We start from the raw sequence: 26970 nt of genomic DNA, 5'->3' as shown, positions 1-26970 counted from the left end.
TACAAGTCTTAAATTGTGACTGTTGTTGCACCATGTTCAATTTTTTGTTTTGTTTTTTGGAAACATATGTAAGTGAAGTTAATGTCTAGGTGCCTATCTTATTTTATTCGTTCATTTAGTTGTAGTTGAAACTGTAAGGTTGGCAGAGTTACCCGGTAACTGTGCTGGTGGAAAGTAGCCAGTACCTGATGCAATAGTCGAGGTGCGCACAAGCTAGCCCCGACAACATCGTCATAAAAAAGAAAAGAAAAAAGAAAGAGAAAGAACAAAATAAATAAAGGAAATCCAGGCATTCTTTTCGCGACCTGACAGGGAGTGATTAGGGCGATCCTCCAGATGTTGTGCACTGATAGACATATGGAGGTCTAAGTTACAATTTTCTGCCATCTTGATTGGTTATGGTTCCACCGAATGCTGTTGATTCGTGGAACTTAATGTAGGATATGGTTCGCGTATGGCATTTGGAGAGTTTGTCCGGAGCTAACAAATGAATCTAGCACAATGGTCTCAACAGCATTTCGGAGAGGGGAATTCCATTCTTGAGGCGCTTGATGAAGAAGTCATGGAAACAAGTAACTTGGAACAAATGATAGATATTTTTAAAGCAGGACTGATGTGTACTGGAGCATTACCATCTGGTAGCCCGTCAATGAAGGAGGTCTGCAACATTCTTCGAAGCTACAACAAACCCTAATTATTGAGGGAGTGCAATGTTTAGTTGTAAGTACGACATAATTGTATTTGTAAATACAATAGAGTGAGAAAGCTATGTTGGCGATGATATCTTTCAGAGATTAATTAGTCCTATGCTTTTTCAGCATTCAACTTCCTTGATACTCACGGAATTGTTAACTGAACTGTCAAAACAGATCAATAATTCTCATCTATTCCAATTTATGTAACACTTCAGAATGCAGTTAATTTTAATCAGACCTCAATATCTAAACTGAAAGAATTTGTCTTATTATATACCTTTTGGATATACTCTTAATCTTGATGCTTACTCAGTGAAGAAGGAAGTGTGATATCATGCATGAACGTAGTTAGAGGAGTCTTCCTTTAGAAGATTTAAGCTTCGCCTACTCAACTTAGTAGTTATTGGATGTAAGGTTCTATGTATAACTTGCATTTCCATGTAAAAGGGGTGACTTTAATATCTAATACATTATGCTTCTCATCTACAATATGATATTAATAATTTATTTTCTTTTCTGATTGTATGGTAAGAACAATATTGTCATACTAATATTCAAAAGTACCATCCGCGCATCGCGCGGGTTTTAATACTAGTATGAGTATTACGAATAGAAATGTCATTAGTGTAGTGCAATATCTCAGTTTTCTTTTGCTTTTTTCCCTTAATTAAGAAATTTCAGTTTTATATCTTGGGTTTTTTGCTCGTATCACCTTTCTACCTTTCTTCCTCCTTTTACTATGTATTCTTCCAGATTTAATGACTACACAAATAGAGAAGTGAAGTGTTTCTGATGGAGTCTGATGTGAATAGGAGAAGAGGATTTTTTTGTTAATCCATTATTACATATATCTAAATTATTTTTAAAACTTTTATATCTGAATCATTATGGTATATCAATTTATACATCGCTACTTTAAGTTTTAATAGTCCTGGTTGAGATTTGGTGGTAAGGAGATGATGCCATTATAGTGTTCGAAAAACTATAGCCATTAGTGCAGCCTGAAATAGAAGCTTGAATTCAATAAATTTCCCCTAAAGAAACAAGTGTAGATTCGTTTTTGTTCTAACTGAGGAGTTGTGCAAATAAATGGATAAATAAGTTCGTTATAAATATATAATATAGTTCGTTTACTCCTTTTTTCCTAGCTTAACTGATCATAGTAGCAAAATTGTACATGAGAGTGGTCTCTTTTCGCTAACCATATTTTTGCAGCTTTGTATAAATAGAAAAGATGGGGATCATGTCCTAGCCCTCGGACAATGTGACTTTTCCAATAATAAAGAAAAGACTTGACTAACGGAGTTTGAATAAGCATATTTCTTTGAGGTTACTTCAAATTTGCTGATGATGATTGCAAGTGGACACATGTTATTGGTCGATCCAACATACTGTTTGTGCCAAAACTTTCTCACAAGAACTATACAGTGCAAAGAGGAAATATCTTAACATAGATTGAATATTACAACACTTTATGTTGCAGTTGTGTTAGCCAATATTCCATCTATGCCTTCACTATTGGTTCGTGTAACTTTATTTGGGTCTAAAAGAGGATGATTGTATCTGAAAGATAAACGATTTGTAGGCTGTGGAACTTTATTACTCCGAAGGGAAAAAAATGGTTGATTAGTTGAGACATGTTTATTTGTGTACGAGTTCTGTCAAGATAATCTATAAAAAATACATACGATACTTTTTAATTGCCCTGTTTTATGTTTTATCTTGATATGTACCTTTTATCTTATATATTTGACTTTTAAAATTTTCATATTTATGTCTTTCATTATTTTTTATTGCTTCTATATTAAATTTAGGAAAAAAAATATATTGAACTGCGCGAAGCGCGGGTAAATTAACTAGTTAAGATATAAAGGAGAATAGAGATGGAGAGAGAAAGAAATTATAGCAATTGTAGACTGCGCAAAAACTACAATAAGACACATTTTCTAAACAGGGTCAATATTCACCATTTTCAGAAATTTATACTATATTATCTAATAATATTTAGCTAAATTATAGCTACCGACTTATTAGAAGCCTCCGAACTATAGCTATAAATTGTACTTACAAATTTTTTTCTTAATTAAGTCGCCGAATCTGGTAGTTGTAGCTCAAAAGCTCTAGAGTTCGGTCGTGAGTTCCTCAAAACAGAGACATTTTGGCGCGAACACCAATTCCAAGCCCTTTTAACATTTGAAAATACACCAAAAAAACATCTCAATACCCCGCCATTACAGTGAAAAGAGCTCGGAGAAGATAGAACAAAGCAAAAAAGCCCTAAAACCTCCAAATCCAATTTCAACTAAAATTCCCAAAAAAATCACATCAACAGATCATCAATCAAATGGGTAAGAACGATACACAGAACCAGCTGGCAGCAGCTAAGAGGGCATACAAGAGCGCGAAAGCAGAAGGGAACCGTTCGGAGGAGGCTAAATGGGCAAATGTGATAGGCGATATCCTCAAGAACCGAGGAGAGTACATAGAGGCGCTTCGTTGGCTTCGAATCGACTATGAAATCTCCCTAAAGTACTTGTCCGAAAAGCAGCTTCTTCCGTCCTGTCAATCGCTCGGAGAAGTCTATCTCCGCATTCAGGATTACAAACATGCCCTCACTTTTCAGGTAAAACTAAGGACTAACTAAAAGACAAGTTTGAATTATATATATTGACAGTATAAGGATTTTAACAGTGTAGTTTAGCTGGTTGTAGCAAGTTTACTAGCATATATTTTGGCTTACCTAATTTATTGAGGAAATGGTTGAACTGTCACAAAGGCGGGACCAATATTTCAAGCTTATGGGTTCAATATTTAGTTTTTTAAGTTACTCGGTTCTAAGTTAATAATTTGTACATATTCAATGAATTTCTTAAGACAAATACAACGCTTGGACCAAAGTTATTGGGTTCATCCAAACCCGTAACACACACTAACTTCGCCCCTAGTTGAACATAACCCTTTATGGTTGAAATAGAAGCAAATGGCCATGCACATATCTTAAGTTTTATTTTCAAATATATGTAAAAATAAATCTCCTGGGAAATTTGATAGCATACAACAACAACAAAAGCTATGCCTTAGTTCCAAACAAGATGGGGTCGGCTTTATAAATCCTCACTTCTCCAGTTACGCTCAATTCATGTCTTGGGAGACTTGATATAAAACTAAAAAATATTGCAATGGGCCACAAAACCAATTGACCCACATAGACAATTAATTACCTGTAGTTGAATTTGGAATGAGCTGAGTGTGCAAGTATTTTAACAGCGCATAAAGTTAAACTTTAAACTAATTAGAAATCAATGTATTTTTTTTTATTAAAAAACAGCACCAAGCTTGATTATCCACCTAGAAGTCTAATTGTTTGCTTTGGGGACTCCTACTAATTAGAAGCAAATGTATCAGCTGCAAGCCATAAAATAATATTTGGGTTGTTGGGGATGAAATGTTAAAGACATAAATGATTATTTCTCTAGATGAGTTGATAAACACAATTCAAAGCTGAGAATAAAGGCCATAGATACTGAGACCCGAGCTAAAGGTGAAGGTTACATAGTTGGTTTTAGGTTTAAATCCTATATGTGTTTCGGTCCAACTTTTATGTTACTATATTCATTTTTTAAAGTGCGGTAGAGCGTGTCAGTTTGCATCAATATCTATTGAAAAGAAAAAAGTCGTGAACTTTGCTTTAGTTTTATTGTGCATGGGACCTTCTCTAGCTCTTGAATGTAAAAGTTGCACCATATGTTGGTGCATTATGCTTTAATGATTTGTACATTTGCAACATTATAGTTTGTATTGCTAATGATGTTTCAGTGGGCTACAGCTCTAATCTGTTTTTTTCTTCCTATTTTATATAATTGGTTATTGACATGGGCGGATTTTCTTGTTTCCTGAATATTGAATGATTGATGATATCATGGAGTTTGAATTTTAGAATAACTGCCTACAGAAACAATATGTTAGCCATATGAAAGACATATGATTAGTGCTGATTAGTTATATCATGTTCTTTTCTCTTTGATCCGATGCCTTATAAAGTTTAACTTTAGTTTTAAAATCTGAAATTTCTAGCATTTACGAATGGGGTATTATCACTTTTAGCCCCCGCCGGAAACTATTTACATTTGATAAAATTTGTATGATTTTTGTATATAACATATAGAATGTATATATATATATATATATATATATATATATATATATATATATATATATATATATATATAAAATATATATTTTTTTGGCTATTTTTTTGAGGCGGATATACAGTGTCATTTTCCCTTTATCAATCCTGATTGCCTGTATAATTTTTGTATATAACATACAGAATGTATATATATACAAAAGATATACATTTTTTCGGCTATTATTTTGAGAGCGGCTATATAGTGTCATTTTCCTTTTACGAATCCTGATTACCTGTTACTCTATGCCTGACATATTTTAGGATTTCAAGATGCTAGTGGAATTGTTTGAATCATTTTCATTATAATCTGGCAACATTGTCGCCTCCTTAGGCATCCAATTTTATTCTCATGATATGCACATGGTGCTCTGGTCGTGCTTTTGGGTTGCTGGACTGATTTCTCTCCCCGTCTATCTGATATATTCAAATTTGGTGAACCCCTTATGCGCACTCTCATAATTCTGTTGTTTGGATGGAAAATTCCAGACCTAACACGTTTCATGAGAAAGATAAGTCTAGACTGAAATTAGCTCGTCCTGATTGAGTATTGTACTTCTGCGTGCTGTGATCAAACTAAACTAATTGATGTTACAACTATTTATATATATTTTCCTAGAAAGGGAAACGTCTAATTTTTTTCTTCTAATCTTGATCTTTTACCCCCTTTTCTTTTAAGAAAATTTTTTTTTTTGGTTTTATATTACCAGTGACATAAAACATTATCTTTCCAACAGTTTTGGTGTTTGCAGTGCAAATGTTTCATTTGTTGGTCATCAATACCTGTGGTTTATATTTTACAGAAAAAGCATTTAGAACTTGCCAAGGATGAAAATGACCTTGTTGAGCAGCAAAGAGCCAGCACTCAACTAGGAAGAACATATCATGAAATTTTTCTGAAGTCGGAGGATGACCATGACTCAGTTCGAAACGCTAGAAAGTATTTCAAATTGGCATTGGCTCTTGCTAAAACACTCAAGAAGAATTTACGATCCAGCAAACATTCTTTTGTGAAGGAATACATTGATGCCTACAACAACATTGGTATGCTTGAAGTTGATCTTGATAACTTGGAGGAAGCTGAAAAAGTTCTCCGTGAAGGATTAGAAATCTGTGATGAAGAAGAAGTAAATGAGGATGATGACGGGCGCAGCAGGCTCCATCATAACCTTGGAAACGTCTACACTGAGCTAAGAAAATGGAATAAAGCACGAGAACATATTGAGAAAGATATTCTTATTTGTCATAGGATAGGCCACTGTCAAGGGGAAGCAAAGGGATATATAAATCTTGGGGAGTTGCATTACAGGGTTCAAAAGTATGATGAGGCCATGAAATGTTATGAATGGGCTCTAAAGCTGGCCAAGTCCATGGAAGATGAAGATGCTTTGATTAGTCAAGCCAATCAAAACATTGAAATAGTGAAAGAAGCATGCAGGGTAATGGATGAGATAAAAAAAGAAGAACAAAATCTCAAAAAGCTTGCTAGGGAAATGGAAATTGCTAGAGGAACAGAGGGTGAGAGGAAGTGCCTGCTGCAACAGAATTCATCCCTTGATCGTCTAATTGAGAAATCAAGTGCAATCTTTGCATGGCTAAAAGTAAGTATGTATTTCTCTTTATGCTTTCTTGCTTTATTCCAAAACTACCAGTTAGCTTGCTAACATACTTCCATGATTTGCTTTCATCATCCATATCATGCTTTTAAACCTGGCTCTGCAACAAATATGGGGTCTTTTGCATGACGAGCTTGTCTCAATCTGTACCTCCTCTACTCCATTAATCCTTTTTTCGCATGGATATCCAGATGCTCGATCAATTTCTAAGGGAGATTAGTCATACCATGAAAGTCTGGGAGAGAGTGGTAGAAATGAGAGTGCGAAGGACGGTGTCTATTTCAGACAACCAGTTCGGGTTCATGCCGGGGCGATCTACCACAGAAGCTATCCACCTTATTAGGAGGACGATGGAACAATACAGGGATAAGAAGAAGGATCTCCACATGGTGTTTATCGATCTAGAGAAAGCGTACGACAAGGTTCCTAGGGAGGTCTTATGGAGATGCTTAGAGGCTAAAGGGGTCCCGATTGCCTACATTAGGGCGATTAAGGACATGTATGATGGAGCTAAGACTCGGGTTAGGACAGCAGGAGGCGATTCAGATTATTTTCCGATTATTACAGGATTGCATCAAGGGTCTGCGTTCAGCCCTTTCCTATTTGCCCTGGTGATGGATGCTATAACACATCATATTCAGGGGGAGGTGCCATGGTGCATGCTATTTGCTGATGACATAGTTCTAATCGACGAGACACGACGCGGCGTCAGCGAGAGGTTAGAGGTTTGGAGACACACCCTTGAGTCCAAAGGTTTCAGGTTGAGCAGGACGAAGACGGAATACCTTGAGTGCAAATTTGGGGCAGAGCCGACGGAAGCGGGAGTGGAAGTGAGGCTTGATTCTCAAGTCATCCCTAAGAGGGGTAGTTTCAAGTACCTGGGGTCGTTTATTCAGGGGTCCGGGGAGATCGACGAGGATGTCACACACCGTATAGGGGTGGGGTGGATGAAATGGAGGTTAGCGACGGGAGTCCTGTGTGACAAGAAAGTGCCACTGTTACTGAAAGGTAAATTTTATAGGGCAGTGGTTAGGCCTGCTATGTTGTATGGGACCGAGTGTTGGCCGGTGAAGATCTCACACATCCAGAGGATGAAAGTTGCAGAGATGAGGATGTTGAGGTGGATGTGCGGGCATACAAGGAAGGATAAGATTAGAAATGAAGATATTCGAGAGAAGGTGGGTGTGGCCCCCATGGAGGACAAGATGCGGGAAGCAAGACTCAGATGGTTCGGGCACATTCAGAGGAGGAACACTGATGCACCGGTGAGAAGGTGTGAACGACTGGCAGTGGTGGGTACGAGGAGAGGTAGGGGGAGACCTAAGAAGTATTGGGGAGAGGTGATCAGGCAGGATATGACGCGACTTAGGGTTACTGAGGACACGGCCCTAAACAGGGAATTGTGGAGATCGAGCATTAAGGTGGTAGGTTAGGGAAATTGTGATGTCTTTGTTACAGCGCACTAGAGTGAGACTAGCCAGTTAGGAAGTAGTCTTAGGATGCTATTGATCAACTACTGATGATGGGCTTTATCTCCTGTGTATTAATACCTTACATCTTTCTCGTATTTCCTATATCTCTTATATTGTTGTTACTTTGTTTTTATGGTATTTATGTTATGTTATGGATTTTATGGTACTTTATGTTGTTTTATTATGAGTCTATTGATAGTACTAATATAGTGTCTCTTGTTGCCTCTTTGAGCCGAGGGTCTCCTGGAAACAGCCTCTCTGCCCCTCGGGGTAGAGGTAAGGTCTGCGTACATATTACCCTCCCCAGACCCCACTTGTGGGATTACACTGGGTTGTTGTTGTTGTTGTTGTTGTCTTTATTTTTTTTGGCCGAAAGGAGCTGATTTAAACTCCAAATTCCCAAGCAGTAACTTTTTATCTGTCTCAACAGATTGCAGTTGTATTCAGGAATTGAGGTTTGATGTGGAAGCACCATTTGTGTTCTTGACTGACTCTTTTTGTGAACCTCAGAGTAAAATTTCTAAATTTTTTGTAATGGTTTAAAAATAAACTGGTGTCCACATGGTTTAAAGCCTATAGCTAAGAGTTCCTACACATGCACAGAACCCTTATACCTCTTTTCTTGTGCTATTTTTCTTTTTCTTTTTATTTTACAATTTGAGTGGGTGAGGTTAATCAAAGGAGCCTCTTGATGATAGAATTGCGACAGTAATAGCTTTTTCTCTTCTGCGTCATTGTCTGATTCATCTAACAATTGGGACATGTGTAATTTGGTACCTTGATTCTTTTGGTTAGCATCATACATATGCCAAAAAGAAGAAGCAAATAGCAAGTGAGCTCTGTGACAAAGAGAAATTAAGTGACTCATTTCTAGCCATTGGAGAATCATACCAGAAGTTTAGGGAGTTTGACAAAGCTCTTAAATGGTACAACAAGAGCTTGGACACATACAGAGCAATTGGAAATTTGGAGGTAATCTTGTCATGCTTAACATCATTTCCACACATTCACATCCATTGTTATTGATGAAAGGCGCCTGAGATACTATGACTGTATTGGGCTGTGTGCACTTAGGACTTGTTGGAAACTGGATATCTGCACAAATTGACTAATTTATATCTCTCTTTGGATATTCGTAATCTCTTCTTTAACAACTTTTATATTGATTTCAGGGACAAGCACTAGCAAAGATCAATATTGGGAACATACTCGATTCTAATGGTAATTGGGGAGGTGCTTTGGTGGCTTTTGAAGAGGGTTACAGGTACTTATCTGTATTGTTACTATCGCAATCTTATGCTAAATGAGTGGTATCCAGCATACAAGTCAAATGTGCTTGGCTGCAACTCTGCAAGAGTATAGATGCCCGACTGGAACTAAATCTCTCATGTGGGGTTCTATGTTGTCTAAAGCTTGATAATTCATGTTGTCAATGTACTTCCTCAGTAAAATCTCTCTCTCTCTTGTGCACTTCTTTCGTGTATCAGCGTGGATACACAACAAAAATGGTGCAACCATGAAGTAGCTCTTATATTCTGTTCATTTATTTCTTACTCCACTGTCCCAATGAGAATATCCTTCTTTCCTTTTCAACGCGTCTCCCAATAGTGTCTTAAATAGAAATCTCTTTTCTCCGCTATAAATTCCTATGTTAATATTTTACTTCTTCAAAAGTTATGTGCACTTTTTTCATCCCTAAAAGATCTCAAACCTCTAGCCCCACTTCCTTTTTAAACTACCATTTAATTTTATGAAGATATGGCCTGGGGACTTAACTCAACCTCAAAACTAGCTCATGAGGGGAGGATTACCCAAGTCCATATAAGTAGACCTCAACCAACTCCCTCAAGCAATGTGGGACTTGACACTCCCGCACACGCCCAGGAGTGGAACTGGAGTATGGATAACATTAACATGGGGGCCAAATATTGCATAACACAACAATCAGGATCGGTGGGTCTGGCTTTGATGCCATACGAAGATATGGCCCTTAGGCCTAACTCAACCCCGAAAGCTAGCTCATGATGGGAGAATTGCCCAAGTCCATATAAGGAAACCACAACCCGTTCTCCCAACCAATATGAGACTTCACAAATTTCAACTCTATTCTTAATATCTCCCTAGTCAAACTACAACAACAACAACAATAACAATAACAACATACTCAGTGAAATCTCACAGGTGAGGTCTAGCAAGGGACAATATGTTGGTGTGTTAAAATTTCTATGGACAATTTGTCTTTTCCTTGTTCTCCATTTCTGTTTGCCGACTTGATGGCATACAAGCAGCTTGGCTTGAGAAACAGACAAAACGAAAAGATGTAAGAGGAAAGCTAAGGATTCTTGAACAAAAATGTTTTAGCAACATAATTTATCATTATTGGTCCTTTTATTATCTACCAACCATATTATCCATGTTACAGGATTGCTACTCAGGCAAAAAAGCCCTCAATTCAGTTGTCTGCTCTAGAAAATATGCACTATAGCCAGATGATCAGGTTCGATAATGTGGAAGAGGCCAGGTAAAATGCTTTTACTTACGAAGTCCTTGGATTTTGGTCCATCCTTAATATGTTACTGAAAGTAACTATCTAGATGTTTTTTGTCTTGCGCATAGTCTTTATGTTGAATATCAGGGGTTTGTATAGATATTGCTTTGTCAGTAATAAGGATGAAACAGTACAGGAGGCTGCAGTCGTCAATTGACAAATTGAAGAAGTCAAAAGTTGGAGATCTTGAAGCACAATATGTTGCAGGGGACTGCTGTTCTGAAAGTGAAACGGAAGTTGGCAGCCAATCACCAATCACGTCATATGATAGCATATTACCAAAGACTGCTAAATTGGGTTTCAAGATATCAAAATCTCATGGCAGCGAAGATGAACTCAACGAGGATATGCCTTTGATATCGCTAGTCCGTCCCAAAAGAAATCTAGCTAAGCTGAAGTCAGCTCATGTAGAAACAACTATTGTATCTACTGAGCTACCCAATTCTTCGTCCCCGAGCATGTTGAGACCTGCTGGTAGTCAAGCAGTTGGTCGTAAGCGTGTCCGTCTTGTTCTCTCTGATGATGAAGGCGACAATGAAGATGTATACAGCTCCAGCAGGATAATTTCTACTCCTCTTGAGGGTGAAATGGGTGATTGCTCAAGAAGAACCTCCCACAAGTGTTCTGTAGAAAATGTTGCTACTTCTGATCAGTGTGAGTTAGTCTGCAGCTAACAGTAAGCTTATTTCATGAAAGAAATAGAACACTGACCACTGACCAGTATTTGCGTAAATTTGCAGTTAAAGACACAAACTATCGGTGTAGTCCATCTCATGGATTGAAGGTATTCCAATTGTTGAACAGAATTTGAAGAGATTTTCCTTTTGGAAAATTTGATTACCTATTATTAACAAGAAAGTTGATTGCTAAGATCTCTATCCTTGTCTGGCAGGATGTTTCACCAGTTGGGTCACGATGTGTTGTCGGTGCTTTTACCCCTGTCAGCCTTGAAGAAAGTACTTGCTCCGACAAATCTAGGACTCCTGAGTTAGGTTCACGGGATGACAAGGATTTCACATATTCAAGCACAAAAAACTCTGCTCCAAAGTTTAGCTTTGGAGGTTGTGGCAGAAAATTGGATGCAGATGTTTCTGGCAATGACATTATTTCCGATCTCACTCTGCATGCCTGTAGTGAACATTGTGTGAGTGTAAATTAAGCCTCAAGATATTATGTTACGGGCTAGAATATTTGAATGTCACGACCCCGGTTCGCCCTCCGTGAACCATCGTGACGGCACCTAGTCTCTACGACTAGGTAAGCCTAACAATGCGGAAGATAAACCAATTTGCGGAAGAAATAATTAAAAACCGAATTAGTGAAGTAAAACAGTATTTAAAGTGCCGCTCGGCATACACAATATCAACTCTCGAAAACTAATAACATTTCCCAAAACCCGGAATCTCATGATCATAAGCCTTTGAATGTCTACAAGTATCTAACTCCAGAATATCTAACAAGGAAACGAAAGTACAGAAGGGCTAAAACAAAAAGGGAGAGAAGAAAGGGACTCTGCGGACGCGGCAGATATACCTCAGAGTCTCTACAAGCGCCTCGTCTCACGAGTGATAAGTCTGAATGGAGGTACCTGGATCTGCACATGGAAAACATGCGTAGAAAAGGCATGAGTACACCACAGCGGTACTCAGTAAGTGCCAAGCCTAACCTCAGTCGGGTAGTGACGAGGAAGGTCAGGGCCCTACCGAGGTTAAATAAAATATAAGGTTCAACAGTGTAGAACAAAACAATATACGTAATTACAACAGTAAGAGTAACACAAGATATAAATGACAGCAACAACTACTACAGAGGCAAAGTAAACACAGAAAGAAATACAGCTCAGCACAAAGATAACAACCGGGAATCTCTCAGGATACCGTCCTGTAGTCCCAAATATAAATATCCAGTGGATCTACCGGGATACCGTCCCGTAGTCCAACTCATAATGCGAGGGGATCTCCCGGAATACCGATCCGTAGTCCCAAATGTAAATACTCAGTACATGGGGGAATCTACCGGGTGCAGTCCCGTAGTTCCAATGTAAATGTGCAGGGGGATGCCTGTGTTCATGCAAGAAGTTATTATGTTTCTGGCAATGACATTATTTCCGATCTCACTCTGCATGCCTGTAGTGAACATTGTGTGAGTGTAAATTAAGGCTCAAGATATTATGTTACGGGCTACTTGTGTTCATGCAAGAAGTTAAATCCAAGGTCAATTGATATGTTTCTGTTTTCACCAAGAATTAGTAATAAGTCAAACTTTTTATCCATAATATACAATAAGATAATTTGGCCATTAACCCATCATGTGTACATCGTTGGATCTTTTTGGTTCGTTATAGGAGACATTGCCAAGCATTATTATCTTCATTGCAATACTGTTATTACACTGCAGTATTGACAATATCTCTTGCTTGATGTGTTAATTGCAGCAACATATCCTCTTCAGAATTGGCAACAATGTTGTACATGTAAAATGGGGTTCAGGTAATGCTGGAATGTTGCTTAACTTGGAGCAGATGAAGGTTGAGGTAGCATGCTTGTACTATTTACAGCTCCCAGCTGAGGAGAGATCTAAAGGTAGGCATTACATTTCAGTTTGAAGTTAGTGTCACCTTCTCACATTGTTGTTTTTATTACTTTTAACGAGGCATTAGCCATTATTCAACTTTCATTAAAGAACAAAAAGACATAGCCAGTGCAACTCGTGAATATTATGGTGCTTTGCAAATCTGAGCATTTTGATTACAACATTAAGGCACCCAAAAATCTTTAGTATGTTGAGCTTTATTATTGTTTTTACCACTACTGCTGCAGCTGCTCCGGTTATCATTAAGAGAACTACTATTATTTTCTAAAATGCAACAGAGCAGCAAAGAAGCAGGATTGTGATATACTTTGTTATCAAAAACGTTTTGGCAAAGGTTGACAATGTGTTACAGAAAGAGCTGTTCTTTTTTTCTTCTGTTACGATTCCACCAAAAGATATTTTGTATCTTTTTTTTTAAATGTATTCATATAAAAATACCGTGAAATGCAGACATTCTCTAGATAGGTTTGTTATTTAAGGCATCATATGTCAATCGGCTGATGCGTTAGTTCCTTTATAGGCCTAGTGCCAGTCATCCAGCATATGATGCATGATGGAAGAGTTATAGAATCACTGGAAGCTGTTAGTATCTTTAATGATAATATGGCTGGAAAGGCATGCATTGACGTTTCAATTGATGGTATGTTTCTTCCAGTTTGTTCATTACTCATGTATTCATATAATCATGTCTCTTATTTTGGTTTTATGTGTATCTTATTTGCTACTTTTCAAATCATTAGTAGCTTCCTCCTTGTCCAGGGAGTGAACTCTTAATGCGTTTCTAATTCCCTAAAGCTGTGAATGCAAAAGTGCTTGAGGATACAAAAATGATTTTATAATGGAATTTGGGGAAAGTGGTGAAGAAGTGGTATTTCTAGTCAAGAATTGAGGGAGAACACGAATGGGGGAAATAACTGATGATCTTATTCTAGAAAACTTATTTGTCTAGTTGATGGTGGATTTTTTTTTTTTTTGGGGGGGGGGGGATCGCCCTGGATCTATCAGGATTTTTTTTCATTTCAACCCTTGTTAATGATGTCTGGTTGAGAGTTGGTTAGAAAACCTACTTCTGACTATTTTCAGATTTTGAAATATGCAAAGCCATGACATTTACAATTATATCCCCCATATTATAAGGCTTCAACTTTGTCATCAGCAGTATGGGTTCCAAAACATCTCATGAAACTGTATATTGATTGCTGCGAGGAGCTGTCTCAGCCACCGATCTTGAAGGTTATTAAGATGCTGTACAATCAAGAGGTAAGATAAAGTTTTCATTACATTTCCTACAATATCTTAGCATTTGTTTCTATGACCTCAGAGCTTTTGTGGAGTGTTGAAATTCACTAACAAGTTAGTAGCTTGTCAAGAAGTTGTTATAAACATCCTGGAACTAAAGGTTCTGTGAGTTTGAGGTCTTCCTCATAACGTGAATTTGTAAATTATCAGAAAACCTAATTCTCTTCTACCATTCAGTTTTCCCCATCCTCTACTGTATCTAATAGCCATGATGTAGTAGTACTCGTGGTAAAAAAAATGTAAACCAAGCAAGAAGCGATAGATTGATCTCTAACTTGTCTTGATTTTATCCGTCTAACTATTTATACTGCTGCTCAACTTCAATTTTTTTTTTTGTAACTGGTTAACTGTTAATGCATCATATATCCTATGAATTTCCATTTATCAAGTCTATTGGCATTATCAGGTCTTCATTTGTGATGTGCACAGAATATATACCATTTATCTGATCTCATCTGAAAAATGTTGATACTTAGAAAAAGCACATGCATTATTTATGAATGTATCTAAAATAGTTCTGGAGTTTGTGGAAGACAGGGTAGTTTTTATAAAGATTTTATGTCAATATTAAGTGATATAAAGTAGGGGACGTGGGACACTGCAAGGTGGTAGTTTATCTGTGGCAGATGCCTCCTAAAGATTAGCAGAGGTGTGCGAAGGTAGGCTCAAGCTAAGATTCTGCTCGTGAGCGTAATAGTGCAAGCCTGTCTGACTGTGAGACTGACTGGTTGAACAGAAGACGAAAGTCCCCCATAGTGATCCGGTAGTCCCGTGTGGAAGAGTAACCTTGACATTACTATGAACTTTCAAAGATCAGAAAATTAGCCATGAAGTGAGGAATAAAAAAGAAAAATGGGAAAGGTCTAAAATTGAATTCAGTCTAGCGCCAAGATCGGGGTTGTATCTTGATATATGTGTATGTCCATGTAAATGTGCACACAGACACATTTCAGATTAAGTTCTGGTTTTCAAAATAAAGATAGATGTGCTATTGCATTTTTTCATCTCTCGGTTACTGGTGATTGACCTGCTACAAAATTAGTGGGTGTCAGTATAATCTTCCTTTTGTTGGTGTTGGAATACTGGTATACACCACCTCAAAAGCAAAGCTGTGAACTTTTTGGGTTTAAAACTAAATAGATCCACTTCATTTATCACAATGAATTATATTTGTTCGATACTTGTCAACATAAATATTGAATATTGAAAAAAATTTTAGAATGAAAAAACAAACAAACAAAAGAAATTTCAGTTGAAAACAATTTGGAGTGGCTATAGGGGTATCCTTCTTTTTATCATTTTCCAAAAAGTTGATAAACTTGGCGGGTATGTAAAAGATATTCTTTGTTTTCCATCACTTTTACTGTATTTAAAACGCGAGGTGGTGGAGGTCATTTTGTGAAGGTGGTACTTGATCTTGTTTGGTTGGAATGGAACCTTGTTTATTGGTTTGTCTGGACAAAATTTGAGGCATCATATTTCTCTTTCCCACTCGCTCAAACACGAACTGACACACATATTGCAGTTTTCTTCTGCTAATAAATGGGATACTCAATATTGTTCAAGTGATAAACTACTATTGATGTTTTAGTTGTTTCAATTTCCCAGACTATTTGTTAATGTCTTAAAGCGAGGGACTGCATGTGGTTTTTTTTGAAGGAGACGTAAAAGCAATTTTAGCAATCATATTTAAAATAGAGCAAGAAAAAGAATGCGTTTGCAAAACCCCTTAATTGTTAGTCTGATTTTTTCTTTTAATATATGTTTACCAGGTGTCGGAGGATGAGATTGTGGTGTCTGACTGCGAACTGCAAGATATATCAGTGGCACCATTAATCAATGCCCTATATGTACACAAAACTTTTGCTGTCTTAGACCTTTCTCACAATCTGTTAGGTAACAATCATGTGGTCAATATCATTCTTCATATTGCTTCCAGAAATGTGCACATTCCAACTTGCTTTTTACGTTATCAAATAGCTTGATTCTTAGCCATTAACTTTTCATTTCTGTGAAATATTAGTTAACCTTTTTGCTATTCCTTTTTCTAATCTTGGCAATGTACCAGGAAATGGGACAATGGAGAAGCTTAAGAGAGTATTCACCTCATCAGGGCAAAATTATGGTGGTTTGACCTTGGATTTGCACTGCAATCGACTTGGTTCAACTGCTTTGTTCCAGGTTTACTAAATAATTCTTAGAACTTTGCAATAGGCCGAATAGCCTACTAGACTCCTGTACTTATTCCGGTTTGACATCCCGGTCACCATACTTCACTTGTATTTATTCAGACACTTCTATTTGCTCAAAACTATTATCTTAAACCCCTCTCCCCCGCGTGTTCTTCACATGCGCTGATGTGGATGACACATCCGTATCCATGTCAGATTTTCTATGACATGTCATTTCTTTTCTTCAAAATTTTTAATTTTCGTTTTCCTTTTTCACTCAAGGATTAGCACACACCATGTATGCAAAGAAAATTGACTCTCACGCACGCATCACTTTCTGAACGAGAATTTTTCAAACTTTCTACCATTTTCAGATTCTCCATTCCTTTTCTACAATTTTGAACTCTCCACCCAATTTTAACCACCGAAACACAACCTCCACGGCATGGATAAAAACCCAAACAGTTATGATCAACAGACCCAACAACAGCAATAGTAAACAACAACAAATCCAGAATTCTCATTTTTAAGATCCCTATTCTTCTGCAAACAGAGAAACAAATCAGAAATCTTGAGAATAAAAATACCAATTACACAAGAATTAAAGAAATTGCTTGGAAAGAGAAATACAATATAGAGAAGAAAGTGAAGTGAAAAAAATGACTTACTGAGAATCAAGAATTATTTTTGAGAAGTGGGTATGATTCAAATTTATCTTATTTTACGTGATTTATGGGTCTGATTTGGGGGGGGGGGGAGATGGTATAGACAATTGGAGGTATATGCGAGAAGATGTTGATAGTGATGGTAGAAGAGGAAAGGGAGGCGACGGCGGCAAAGATGGTGGTGGAAGGAAGCGACCGCAACGTATGGACATGACTGGTTTTGAAGAAGATTGGGTCTTCAAGTGTGGGTTTGAAGATAAGTTGGGTGTTTGTTGTTTTACTTTTTACTTTTCTATTATTTTATATATTTTTTATTTCTATTTTTCTTCTAAAAATTAGAATCACAAATTCACGCGTTTTTTGCACTGGGTGTACCGAGCATTTTATCCATCTCAGCCTTATCTATGCCACATAAGCAAGGTCAACAGTCACAAGGGTTTAAGATAATAGTTTTGAACGCATAGAAGTGTTTGGATGAAAAAAAGTGAAGTAGGAGGACCGGCATGACAAAGTGATACAAGTATAGGTGCCATTTAGGCCATTCTGCCTTTGCAATATGACTTTTCTTTGCCTCTTCCTTAAATGTGATGAACAATGTACTCATGAATTGTGCACAGCATAGCCATGTCCATGCTGGAAATATCATGCTTTGAGGGCAGTGGTTAATGTAGCATTTGCTGGTTATTCAAGTCTAAAAATATATGGCATCTTCTGTAGCTTGAAATGCTAACTTCCAACTCCATGAACATATCAGAAGAGTTTGACATTTTAAAGCTCGCCTGCTTCTAGGAAAACTTCCAACAAGCATTTTTCTTACATGTTACAGAGATCAGGATAATGTGTTAATCACATAATAAGCTGAATGAAGGAGGGTATAATTTCTCTACTTTTTCGTACAATCAATAAGAGGATTTTGTTTTCTGTTGTTTTATTTTATGCTGTTCCATATCAGCAACTTTCGTCTGATATTGGTTCAGATCCAAATAAAGTACTGTAGTGTATATATTGAATAAAAAATATCCTAAAGATTCTAACCTCTTTCAGTTATTACTTCTTGAAATTTGTTTTCTAAGGAAACAGCGTAGTGCATACCATTTGTTGGCTCCTTGATACTCGACAAAATAAAATGGAAGGAAATGCTAAATCTAAGCTAAATCCGACAAAATCAAAACTGATTCCTACAAAATAAGGGAACTAGATTATATACCAATACCAATTAGGAGTCTTCTTATCCGCATTCCTTCTCATATTCCATGAAGCTTGAAACTCAGGTTCTCCATTGCTTCGTGCAACAACTGATTGCTTCTTACTTCTTTATGGTGCATGATTTCACCTACTTATTAACAGTAATATCCAGAAGTTGGTTTCCTATCTATTAGTGATCTAGCCAGTCATCATTTGAGAAAATCTCTATGATTCTATTGGTTCCCCTTTTCTGGAGTCATCTTCAGCTAATTATATCTTGATGTTCTTCATTAGAGTTCTTCATCAATTGACTAATTACAGGATTTGGATTCCTTTGCCTGTGAAATAGGAATATGAAGATCATTAATTAAATAATTTATTTGTAGCGGCACAAGAATATGTGTTACTTTGATATCCTCCCTCGTAGTTGAACTCTGGATCTTGCCATGGCAAGGCTGAGGAAATGTGTATTGCATCGATTTAGGATCCTTCTGATGTCTTGAGCAGACTTTAGGTTCCGCATCGATTTAGGATCCTTCTGATGTCTTGAGCAGACTTTAGGTTCCTTGTTCTGTTACTTGGGACTGGGAGTAGTAAGAGAGGCTACTGTGCACAGTTTGAGACATGGTTTGATCCTCAGATGTAGAGAATTATTGGGGTGGTCTGGTCACAAGAGTGACGGGAATCCAAAATTTGATATTTTTCTAGGCACAATGACTTCTCTCCATGAATGAGTTTTGAGATTAAAGTACATTCTTAATGAATGTTAAAACCATGGTTTGCAGGTATTTTGTGCGTAAGGAGAGTAATATTTGTACTTCTGTAGTCCTTTTGGAGGGGAAATAATCCAGGAAAAGACATTTGACTGATGTTGGGTTGAATTTACTTCCTTAATGAGAGTGAACATGAAAATAGCAAAATATCTGAGTGCTTTTAGAGTATTATTAGTAATGACTCGAATTTGGGAAAAAACTTTTGAGAACACCTGGCCTGGTGAATCAAATCTCTAGTTTCTTGAGGGATTTAGTGATTTGGTAAATTTCTGTTAAGATAGCATCCCCCGATAACTGCTTTGGAACATTACTAGTTCGTGACTGATCGAGCTACCTCGGGAAGGTGTTTATTTTCTTTTGCAGTTATTCCATTCTGGTATCTGCACTAAAATTTGATGAAGCATTCCACTTTCCAGAAGATAATTGCCAAGATTTAAAATTGAAATATTCTTCGCCGTTATCTGTAATTGAGACATGACATTTAGCATAAAATTGATCCTGAATCATTTATAGAATTTCAGAATATGGACACCGACTCTGAATTATCTCTCATGAGAAACTCCTAGGTAGTAGACGTATGGTCTTTTATGCCTCAAATGGCAGAAAAGATATGTGATGCTGATAATGTTTGTTCTATAGATAGATTTGGAACTCAGGTAGGGCACTTCTGCTTTATCAATGGTTATGAACCTACCACCAAAAGATGTGGTGCAGCGAATGGGACTGCTCCTCCCTTAACCAGAGGTCTCGGGTTCGAGCCCTGGGTATGGAAAAATCCTTGGTAGGGAGCGCTTCCCCCCGAATGGGACCCTACGCGGTGCGAATCCGGATATAGTCGGGCTCCAATGCGGGTGCCGGACACCGGGTGGGAAACCAAAAAAAATGGTTATGAACCTCGGTTAACTTAATAGTATCCTAAGTGAGACATAGTAAAGTTACTCATGATTTTAGTCCATCAACATACCACGGTTTTGTGATCTTTTCTCTTGTTTGCAGTCGAGCTAATGAAATACAAAACCTTCTGAGTTGCTCCAGTAGAAAGTCTTATCTGATTGTACTAATTTACAGATTTGTGAATGCCATGTTCTGTACGCCCGATTGGAAGTACTCAACATATCTGGGAACCGTCTAACTGATGCATGTGCATCATATCTTTCAACTATCTTGCAGAATTGCAAAGGTATGTAGTTTCCGCTCTTTTATATTAAAAAAAATTCAAGCTATCTTCTAGTTGCTTTTCATGAAGTGAGTATGCTATAGCTTCCCATTCTGCATGAATTGGATGTAGTGCTTGGTTAGCTTAAAGCCGGCAAGATATCGACTATGCTCCTTATTTAGCGGCTCATGACAGGCAATGTTCTTCAACTTATTCTCACATAACTCTTCTTCTGCAGCTCTTTATAGTTTAAACATTGAGAAATGTTCAATCACATCCAGAACTATTCAAAAGGTTGCTGACTCACTGACTTCTGGATCAGCGCTTACACATCTTTCTTTAGGTACTTATAACTGACTATCTGAATGATAGTTTTCAAGAATGTTTCCTTTTCAATGCATTATTTATTTGTCTCAATCTTTCATTGTATAGGACACAACCACCCAATAGCTGCAAATGCCGTGATAAATCTTTTGGCTACACTTACCAACTTAAAGAGGCAAGTCCTTGAACTTCCTTGAATTGTTTTCTCCTCTTTTTACACAGTAAAAGTTCTAGATTGGTCCCAGTATTTCGAAGTGCATGATCTAGCATTTCCTGTTGTAGTTTTCAAGAGCTTAGTTTAAAGGGAATAAAGCTAAGCAGGCCTGTAATAGAGAGTCTTTGCCAACTTGTCAAGAGCTCTAGCTTGTCTGGTTTACTGCTTGGAAGCACTAGTATAGGACCGGTAAGCAGCTTATCCTTTTTCTTCCTTTTTTCTATTTAAAATATTTATGTGGTGTTTAATTAAAATGAAGGGGAGCCTTGGAACAATGATGAAGTTGTCTCCATGTGATCCATAGTCACGGGTTCAGTTGTAGAATCCACCACTGATGCTTGTGTTAGGGTAGACTGCTTGCATAACACCCCTTTGTGCGGCCATTCCCCGAACCCTGCGTGATCGCAGGATGCCTCGTGCACCAGGCTGTCTTTTTTTCTTTAATTACAATTGAATTGATAACACTGGGATATCTCTGCAGGATGGAATGTTAAAATTGATGCAGTCATTGTCCATAGAAAGTCAAGAACTGAAGCTTGACGTATCATTTTGTGATTTGACACCTGACTGCATTGTCAAATTAAATGCAGAAGTTTCTGTATTTAATCGCATAGTTGAGCTTGACCTTGGGGGTAATCAGCTCAAGCAAGAGGTTTGTCTCTCTTTCTCTTTATTATTTGTTACATAATGAATGTAGACATAAATGTAAACATACTCTCATGTCATGTACATAACTAGCAGAATTATAGAGATTCACAACAGATTTGTAGGATTTCCTTTTTTATTTTTTATATAGTTAGTGATTTATGTACTTGTAAATATACTTTTTACTTCATGGAATAATATATAGAGAGATTTTTCCATTGTCTCTATACTTTAGATGGTATCAGAGCAGAGATATTTGATTCACTGGTGTTGGTTCAGAAAGTTCGTCGAAAGTCGACTTGGTAAGTGACAGAATTGGTCTGTAGTGAGGTACAAGGGACTTGGGATTTCAACCACACATCTAACATGGGGAGGACCACGTCACCCTAATCTACAATACTTCATGATACGATGGCTGGCAGGGAAGCGCGTGAATCTCACGCGCCGGTAAATAATTTCGGGTAGCATCTGTGTAAGCGGCGTGTGGAGACACGTGTATCGTCGAAATCAGTTCGTGGTTATATTTCTGACGTAGCCTTGGCATTTCTGGTTAGAATTTTGTGGGCTCTTGTTCATCAGATGTCGGTTGGGTAGATTTCAAAGCATTCTAGGTTTTGTCAACTTTGTTTTCTTTGGTCAAAATCATTTTTTGACTTTCCATTTGCTGATTTGGTGTCTGATTACTGTTGAGGACTCCATATTCTTAGTAAATTTCTCCTTTGTGAATATTTGGCTTGTTGAGCTTTATTCAAGTGAAAAGTATTTTGGTGATCGAATTAGACAAGAGATTTTGTTACTTGATCTTTTGGGAGATATGTTGGGGTATTTTTTCATTGGAATTTTGCTGGTTCATCTTCTATTAGTTTGATCCGTTGAGGGTTCTAATTAAGTAATTCTTGGTGGAACTTTTCGGATTATATCAGTTAGAAGTCCTCTGATTCATTGGGTAAACTTTTGATTCTATAATCCGTGGGGTAACTTTATTTGTGTAAAGTTCAGGCTGTGGTTAGATTTGTTTAAGTTCCCTTTTTGTTTATTGATTTTGTGGACTACCATTATTGGTGTGGCAGCTTGGGTTTTGTTGGTTTTTGTTTGAATAGTTAAAGAAAAATGGGAAAAAGAATGACGGCTAATATGGCTACATCTCCTAGTCCAACAATCTTGGTTCAGATGAGTTTATGGAATTCCTTCAATGTCAGAAATCAATTAAGTAATCTTCTTGAGTTACTGCTTTTGCTGAGTCAGATAAAACATGTCTTATCACCTCTTCAAATAAATGGATAGTTGATTCAGGTGCAACAAATCACATGACAGGTAATCCAAATTGTGAGTCATGTTTATTTGCAAAACACCATCGCATCTCGTTAGGCTCAGGGGTTAATAAGCGAATTGAGTCAGTTTTTGAGTTAGTTCATTCTAATATTTGGGGACCATGTGCTGTTGTTTGCAAAACTGGGCATAAGTATTTTTTCACGTTTGTAGATAATTTTCTCGAATGACATAGATTTACTTTATGAAGAGCCGTTCTGAAGTGTTTACTCATTTTCCGCCTTCTATGCTGAAGTCAAAACTCCATTCAATGATTTGGTGTGTATTCTAAGGAGTGATAACGCTAAAGAATATATGTCAGAGTTATTTTTGGTCCTACATAAGACAACATGGAATACTACATTAGTCTTCATATGTAGATACACCTTCTCAAAATGGAGTTGCTGAGAAGAAGTATAGGCATCTTCTTGAGACAACTCGGGCGCTTTTGTTCTAAATGAAGGTTCCTAAACAATTCTGGGCTGATGCTATCTCTACGACTTCTTTTCTGATAAATCGCATGCCATCTACTGTGCTTGGTAGTAATGTACCTTACAATGTTCTTTTCCCAAACAAGTCATTATTTTCGGTGGAACCTAATGTGTTTGGATGCACATGTTATGTTCCCAAGGCATTGAAGCGTATATTCCTTGGCTATTCTCACCTTCAGAAGGGGTCTCAGTGTTATTCTACTGAACTTGGCAAATATCTGGTGTCAACTGATGTGGTATTTTCAAAGACTTCCATTCTTCTATGCACCTCTCATTTCTACAGCTCAGAGGGAGGAAGATGAGTGGCTATTATATCAGGTTACCCGTACTTTGACAGAACAACTAGATGATGTTCCTCTATCTCCTGGTTCTTTTATTGAGCATCAATCGACTATTGTGCCTTCAACACCTGCTCCAACTGTGTTAGCAAGACCGCAAATTGTTCAAGTTTACTCGTGGAGACGAGAGACAAATGGTACATGTCCTGCAACGGTTACTTCGTCATTAGATTATTGCTCTTCGCAAAGGTATACGTACTTGTAAATCCACATATTCTATTGCTAACTTTGTTTTCTATGACCACTTATCCTCTACGTCTAGACTAGATCTATGATTGCTTCTCTAGACTCAATCTCGGTACCCACAGTGAAGGAGGCTTTTAATCATCCTAGATGGTTTGATGCAATGCATGAGGAAATAACATGCCTTAGAGGATAACCACACGAGGAATTTGGTGGATTTACCAGAGGGAAAGAAACCAGTGGGATGTAAGTGGGTCTTCACCGTTAGAGTTAATCCAGATGGTTCCGTGACAAGACTTAAGGTAGACTTGTTGCTAAAGGATATGCTCAAACTTATGGGGTAGATTATTCCGACACCTTCTCCCCAGTTGCCAAACTCACTTTTGTCTGCTTATTTATTTCTCGAGTTGCTTACGAGAATTGGCCTTACATCAGTTGGATATTAAGAATGTGTTCCTTCATGGTGATTTTCAGGAGGAAGTGAATATGGAGCGACCACCCAATTTTGTTGCTCAGGGGTAGTGTGGGAATTCTGTCATTTGAAAAAAATCCTTGTATGACTTGAAGCAGAGTCCTTGAGCTTGGTTTTGGCAAGTTCAGTGAGGTAGTTCAAGAGTTTAGGCTGAAAATGAGCAAGTATGATCAATCAGTCTTCCATCGGCAATCAGCAGTTGACACTGTTCTCCTTGTTGTATATGTTAATGACATTGTTATCACAAGAACTGACTATGTGGGGATCTCTTCCCTCAAGTCTTTACTAACTAGGTTTCATACAAATGACTTGGGCATGTTGAAATACTTCTTGGGAGTAGAAGTAAATAGGAGCAAGAAGGGAATTCTTTTGTCTCAGAGAAAGTAAATTCTTGACTTGCTTGCAGAAACTGGAAAATTGGTAGCTAAACCCTACAATACTCCAATGGTTCTTGATATGCATTTTATGAAAGATGATAGCGATCCTTTTGATGATCCGGAGAGATACATGAGGTTAGTTGAAAAATTAAACTACTTCCCTGTGACTCGTTCAGATATTGCTTTTGTGGTAAGTGCTGTTAGCCAGTTCATGCCCACGCCAATGGCCAAACATTGGGCAGCTTTGGGACAAATTTTATGTTACTTGAAAAGAGCTCCTGAACTTGGCATATTATATAGCAGTCACGGCCATACTCATGTTGAGTGTTTTGCAGATGCTGACTGGGCTAAATCCAAAATTGATAGAAGACCTACTACAAGCTATTGTGTCTTTGTTGGAGGGAACCTAGTATCATGAAGGATTAACAAGCAAAATGTTGTATCTCCTTCCCATGCAGAATCTGAGTACAGAGCTATGCCACAATCCACATGTGAGATTATGTGGATATATCATTTTTTGATTGAAATTGGGTTGGAGCATCCAATACCAGCAAAACACGGGTGTGACAATCAAGCTGCCCTCCATATTGCGTCAAAGCCTGTGTATCATGAATAATCTTTAAAAACGAGATAAAAGTTCTTTCACATGGTTATTCATTAATGTTTTAATAATAAAATATTATGGTTAGTTCAAAGGGTGGCTGGAGAAGACCAGAATAGTGAACAACGATGCCATAATTTTGTTCTGAAAGAAGCGTGGGACTTCTAGAACAGTCACCAAAAAGAGAGATCAGTAAATTATAAAAGAAGGAAAACCATTGGTTGGGAAAGCAGTATAAGGCCGCCTGTTAGTAGAGAAACTACTTAGGTCCCTATGTACAAGAGGCTCCCTATATGAGAGTTTATTCTATCAGAAATAAGGAAAGTTTTGACTACCTACAATAAGGAGAATTATCTAATTACTTATTCAATGATATCCTTATTATGCTATACTAATAACCTTAAAACATAGAATATAAATATATAATCTTCCAACATATAGCTGGATTAGTTCTCTTGACTTCTGATAATATGCATGTTTTGGAAGCTTTATCTCCTTTCACCCTACCCAGTATGGAAGAATCCCAACATATATTTGGATCAGTTTATCTGAATACTCTACTTCAATACTTTGAATTTTTCTAATTGAAAATCTAAAAGCTGAAGTGTGAATGCAGGGTGGCAGAGCATTGGCAGCAGCATTGAGTAATTCCAGGTGTTGTTTAAGAGTCTTGCTATTACAGAAATGTCAACTGGGACTTCTTGGCATTCTTTGGATACTTAAGGGACTATCAGAGAACTATTATCTGGAAGAGCTTAACTTGGCTGAAAATGCAGATCGAGAAGAACTTCATGCTTTGCCACATGATCCATGCTCTCTCAATAAATGCTCAAATGTCTTCCAAACAGATGCTAACCTTTTAGACCATATGGCCGAGGCACCTGCAGCTAATGATAATGAAGGTTGTCAAGAAGAGTTATGTACAATAAATACAGATGATAATCTGCTCGAAGCTCCAGATAGTGAAGATGAGCAAGTCGAGGTTGATGCTATAGAGCGAGCTACGAATCGGAGTAGTAACGGCGCTTCTTTAAAGAACCATTCTGACATAGAATCTGAGTTCATTCAAGAGCTTTCGGCTGCTATTCAAATGGCAAAGTATTTGCAATTGTTAGATCTTAGTAATAATGGGTTCACGAAAGAGCTAGCTGAAAGCTTGTATGCTGCGTGGGCATCTAGTTCGAGAAGTGGTTCATCTCAGGGGCACATCGAGGATAATACAATCCATTTGTCAGTGGAGGGACTAAAGTGTTGCCATCTGAAGACTTGCTGCAGAAGAATTTAAGTTATTTGCAAGACTATATTAACTCTGAGACCTCCTGTTTGTTACACTACAATGTACAAAATTGTGATATTACCTTAGACATCAGTGAAGTGAAGCCTCTAAGATATATAGTACTAATTATTACTTGTACTTATTAGTTAATCTAGCTTATGAAGTGTATATAGCATTGAGATAATACAATCCATCTGTCAGTGGAGGGTCTTGACCTTGCTTTATGAAATCCTAGCAGATAAAGTCGTTGTTTTCCATCTTATAAATATAACTAAACATCAGTTAAAGCGCTTGAGTTGCATTTTTGTGCTCTCGTTGTTTAGGGAAAAAAAACATAGTTCTTGATGAATTGTTTTGTTTTATCATTGTCAATTTATCAAAAG

General features: G+C 37.5%; 1 protein-coding gene across 4 annotated transcripts; it reads left to right on the top strand.

Annotated features, from left to right (window-relative positions):
* Positions 1–2709: 2709 nt before the first annotated feature.
* LOC107818764 (protein TONSOKU) lies at positions 2710–26868 on the top strand. 4 transcript variants are annotated; one of them, XM_016644815.2, is made up of 19 exons: positions 2710–3318; positions 5685–6482; positions 8765–8941; positions 9142–9233; positions 10392–10490; positions 10654–11171; positions 11258–11301; positions 11410–11661; positions 12952–13099; positions 13630–13749; positions 14269–14369; positions 16181–16304; positions 16477–16589; positions 20271–20382; positions 20597–20701; positions 20791–20857; positions 20965–21085; positions 21378–21548; positions 25928–26868. In XM_016644815.2, exons 1-19 carry the CDS (start codon positions 3040–3042, stop codon positions 26594–26596), a joined length of 4110 nt encoding a protein of 1369 aa, XP_016500301.1. In that variant the 5' UTR covers positions 2710–3039; the 3' UTR covers positions 26597–26868. The 4 variants fall into 4 exon arrangements, with proteins under 4 accessions (XP_016500301.1, XP_016500300.1, XP_075081059.1 ...); XM_016644814.2 differs by having other exon boundaries at positions 2711–3318; positions 14266–14369; XM_075224958.1 differs by lacking the exon at positions 5685–6482 and having other exon boundaries at positions 2717–3318.
* The last annotated feature ends 102 nt before the right edge of the window (positions 26869–26970 follow it).

Source organism: Nicotiana tabacum, chromosome 11, assembly GCF_000715075.1.
Source record: "Nicotiana tabacum cultivar K326 chromosome 11, ASM71507v2, whole genome shotgun sequence".
Taxonomy (NCBI): Eukaryota; Viridiplantae; Streptophyta; class Magnoliopsida; order Solanales; family Solanaceae; genus Nicotiana; species Nicotiana tabacum.
Note: the sequence above shows the minus strand (reverse complement) of the source record. Positions and strands in the feature narration are given on the sequence as shown.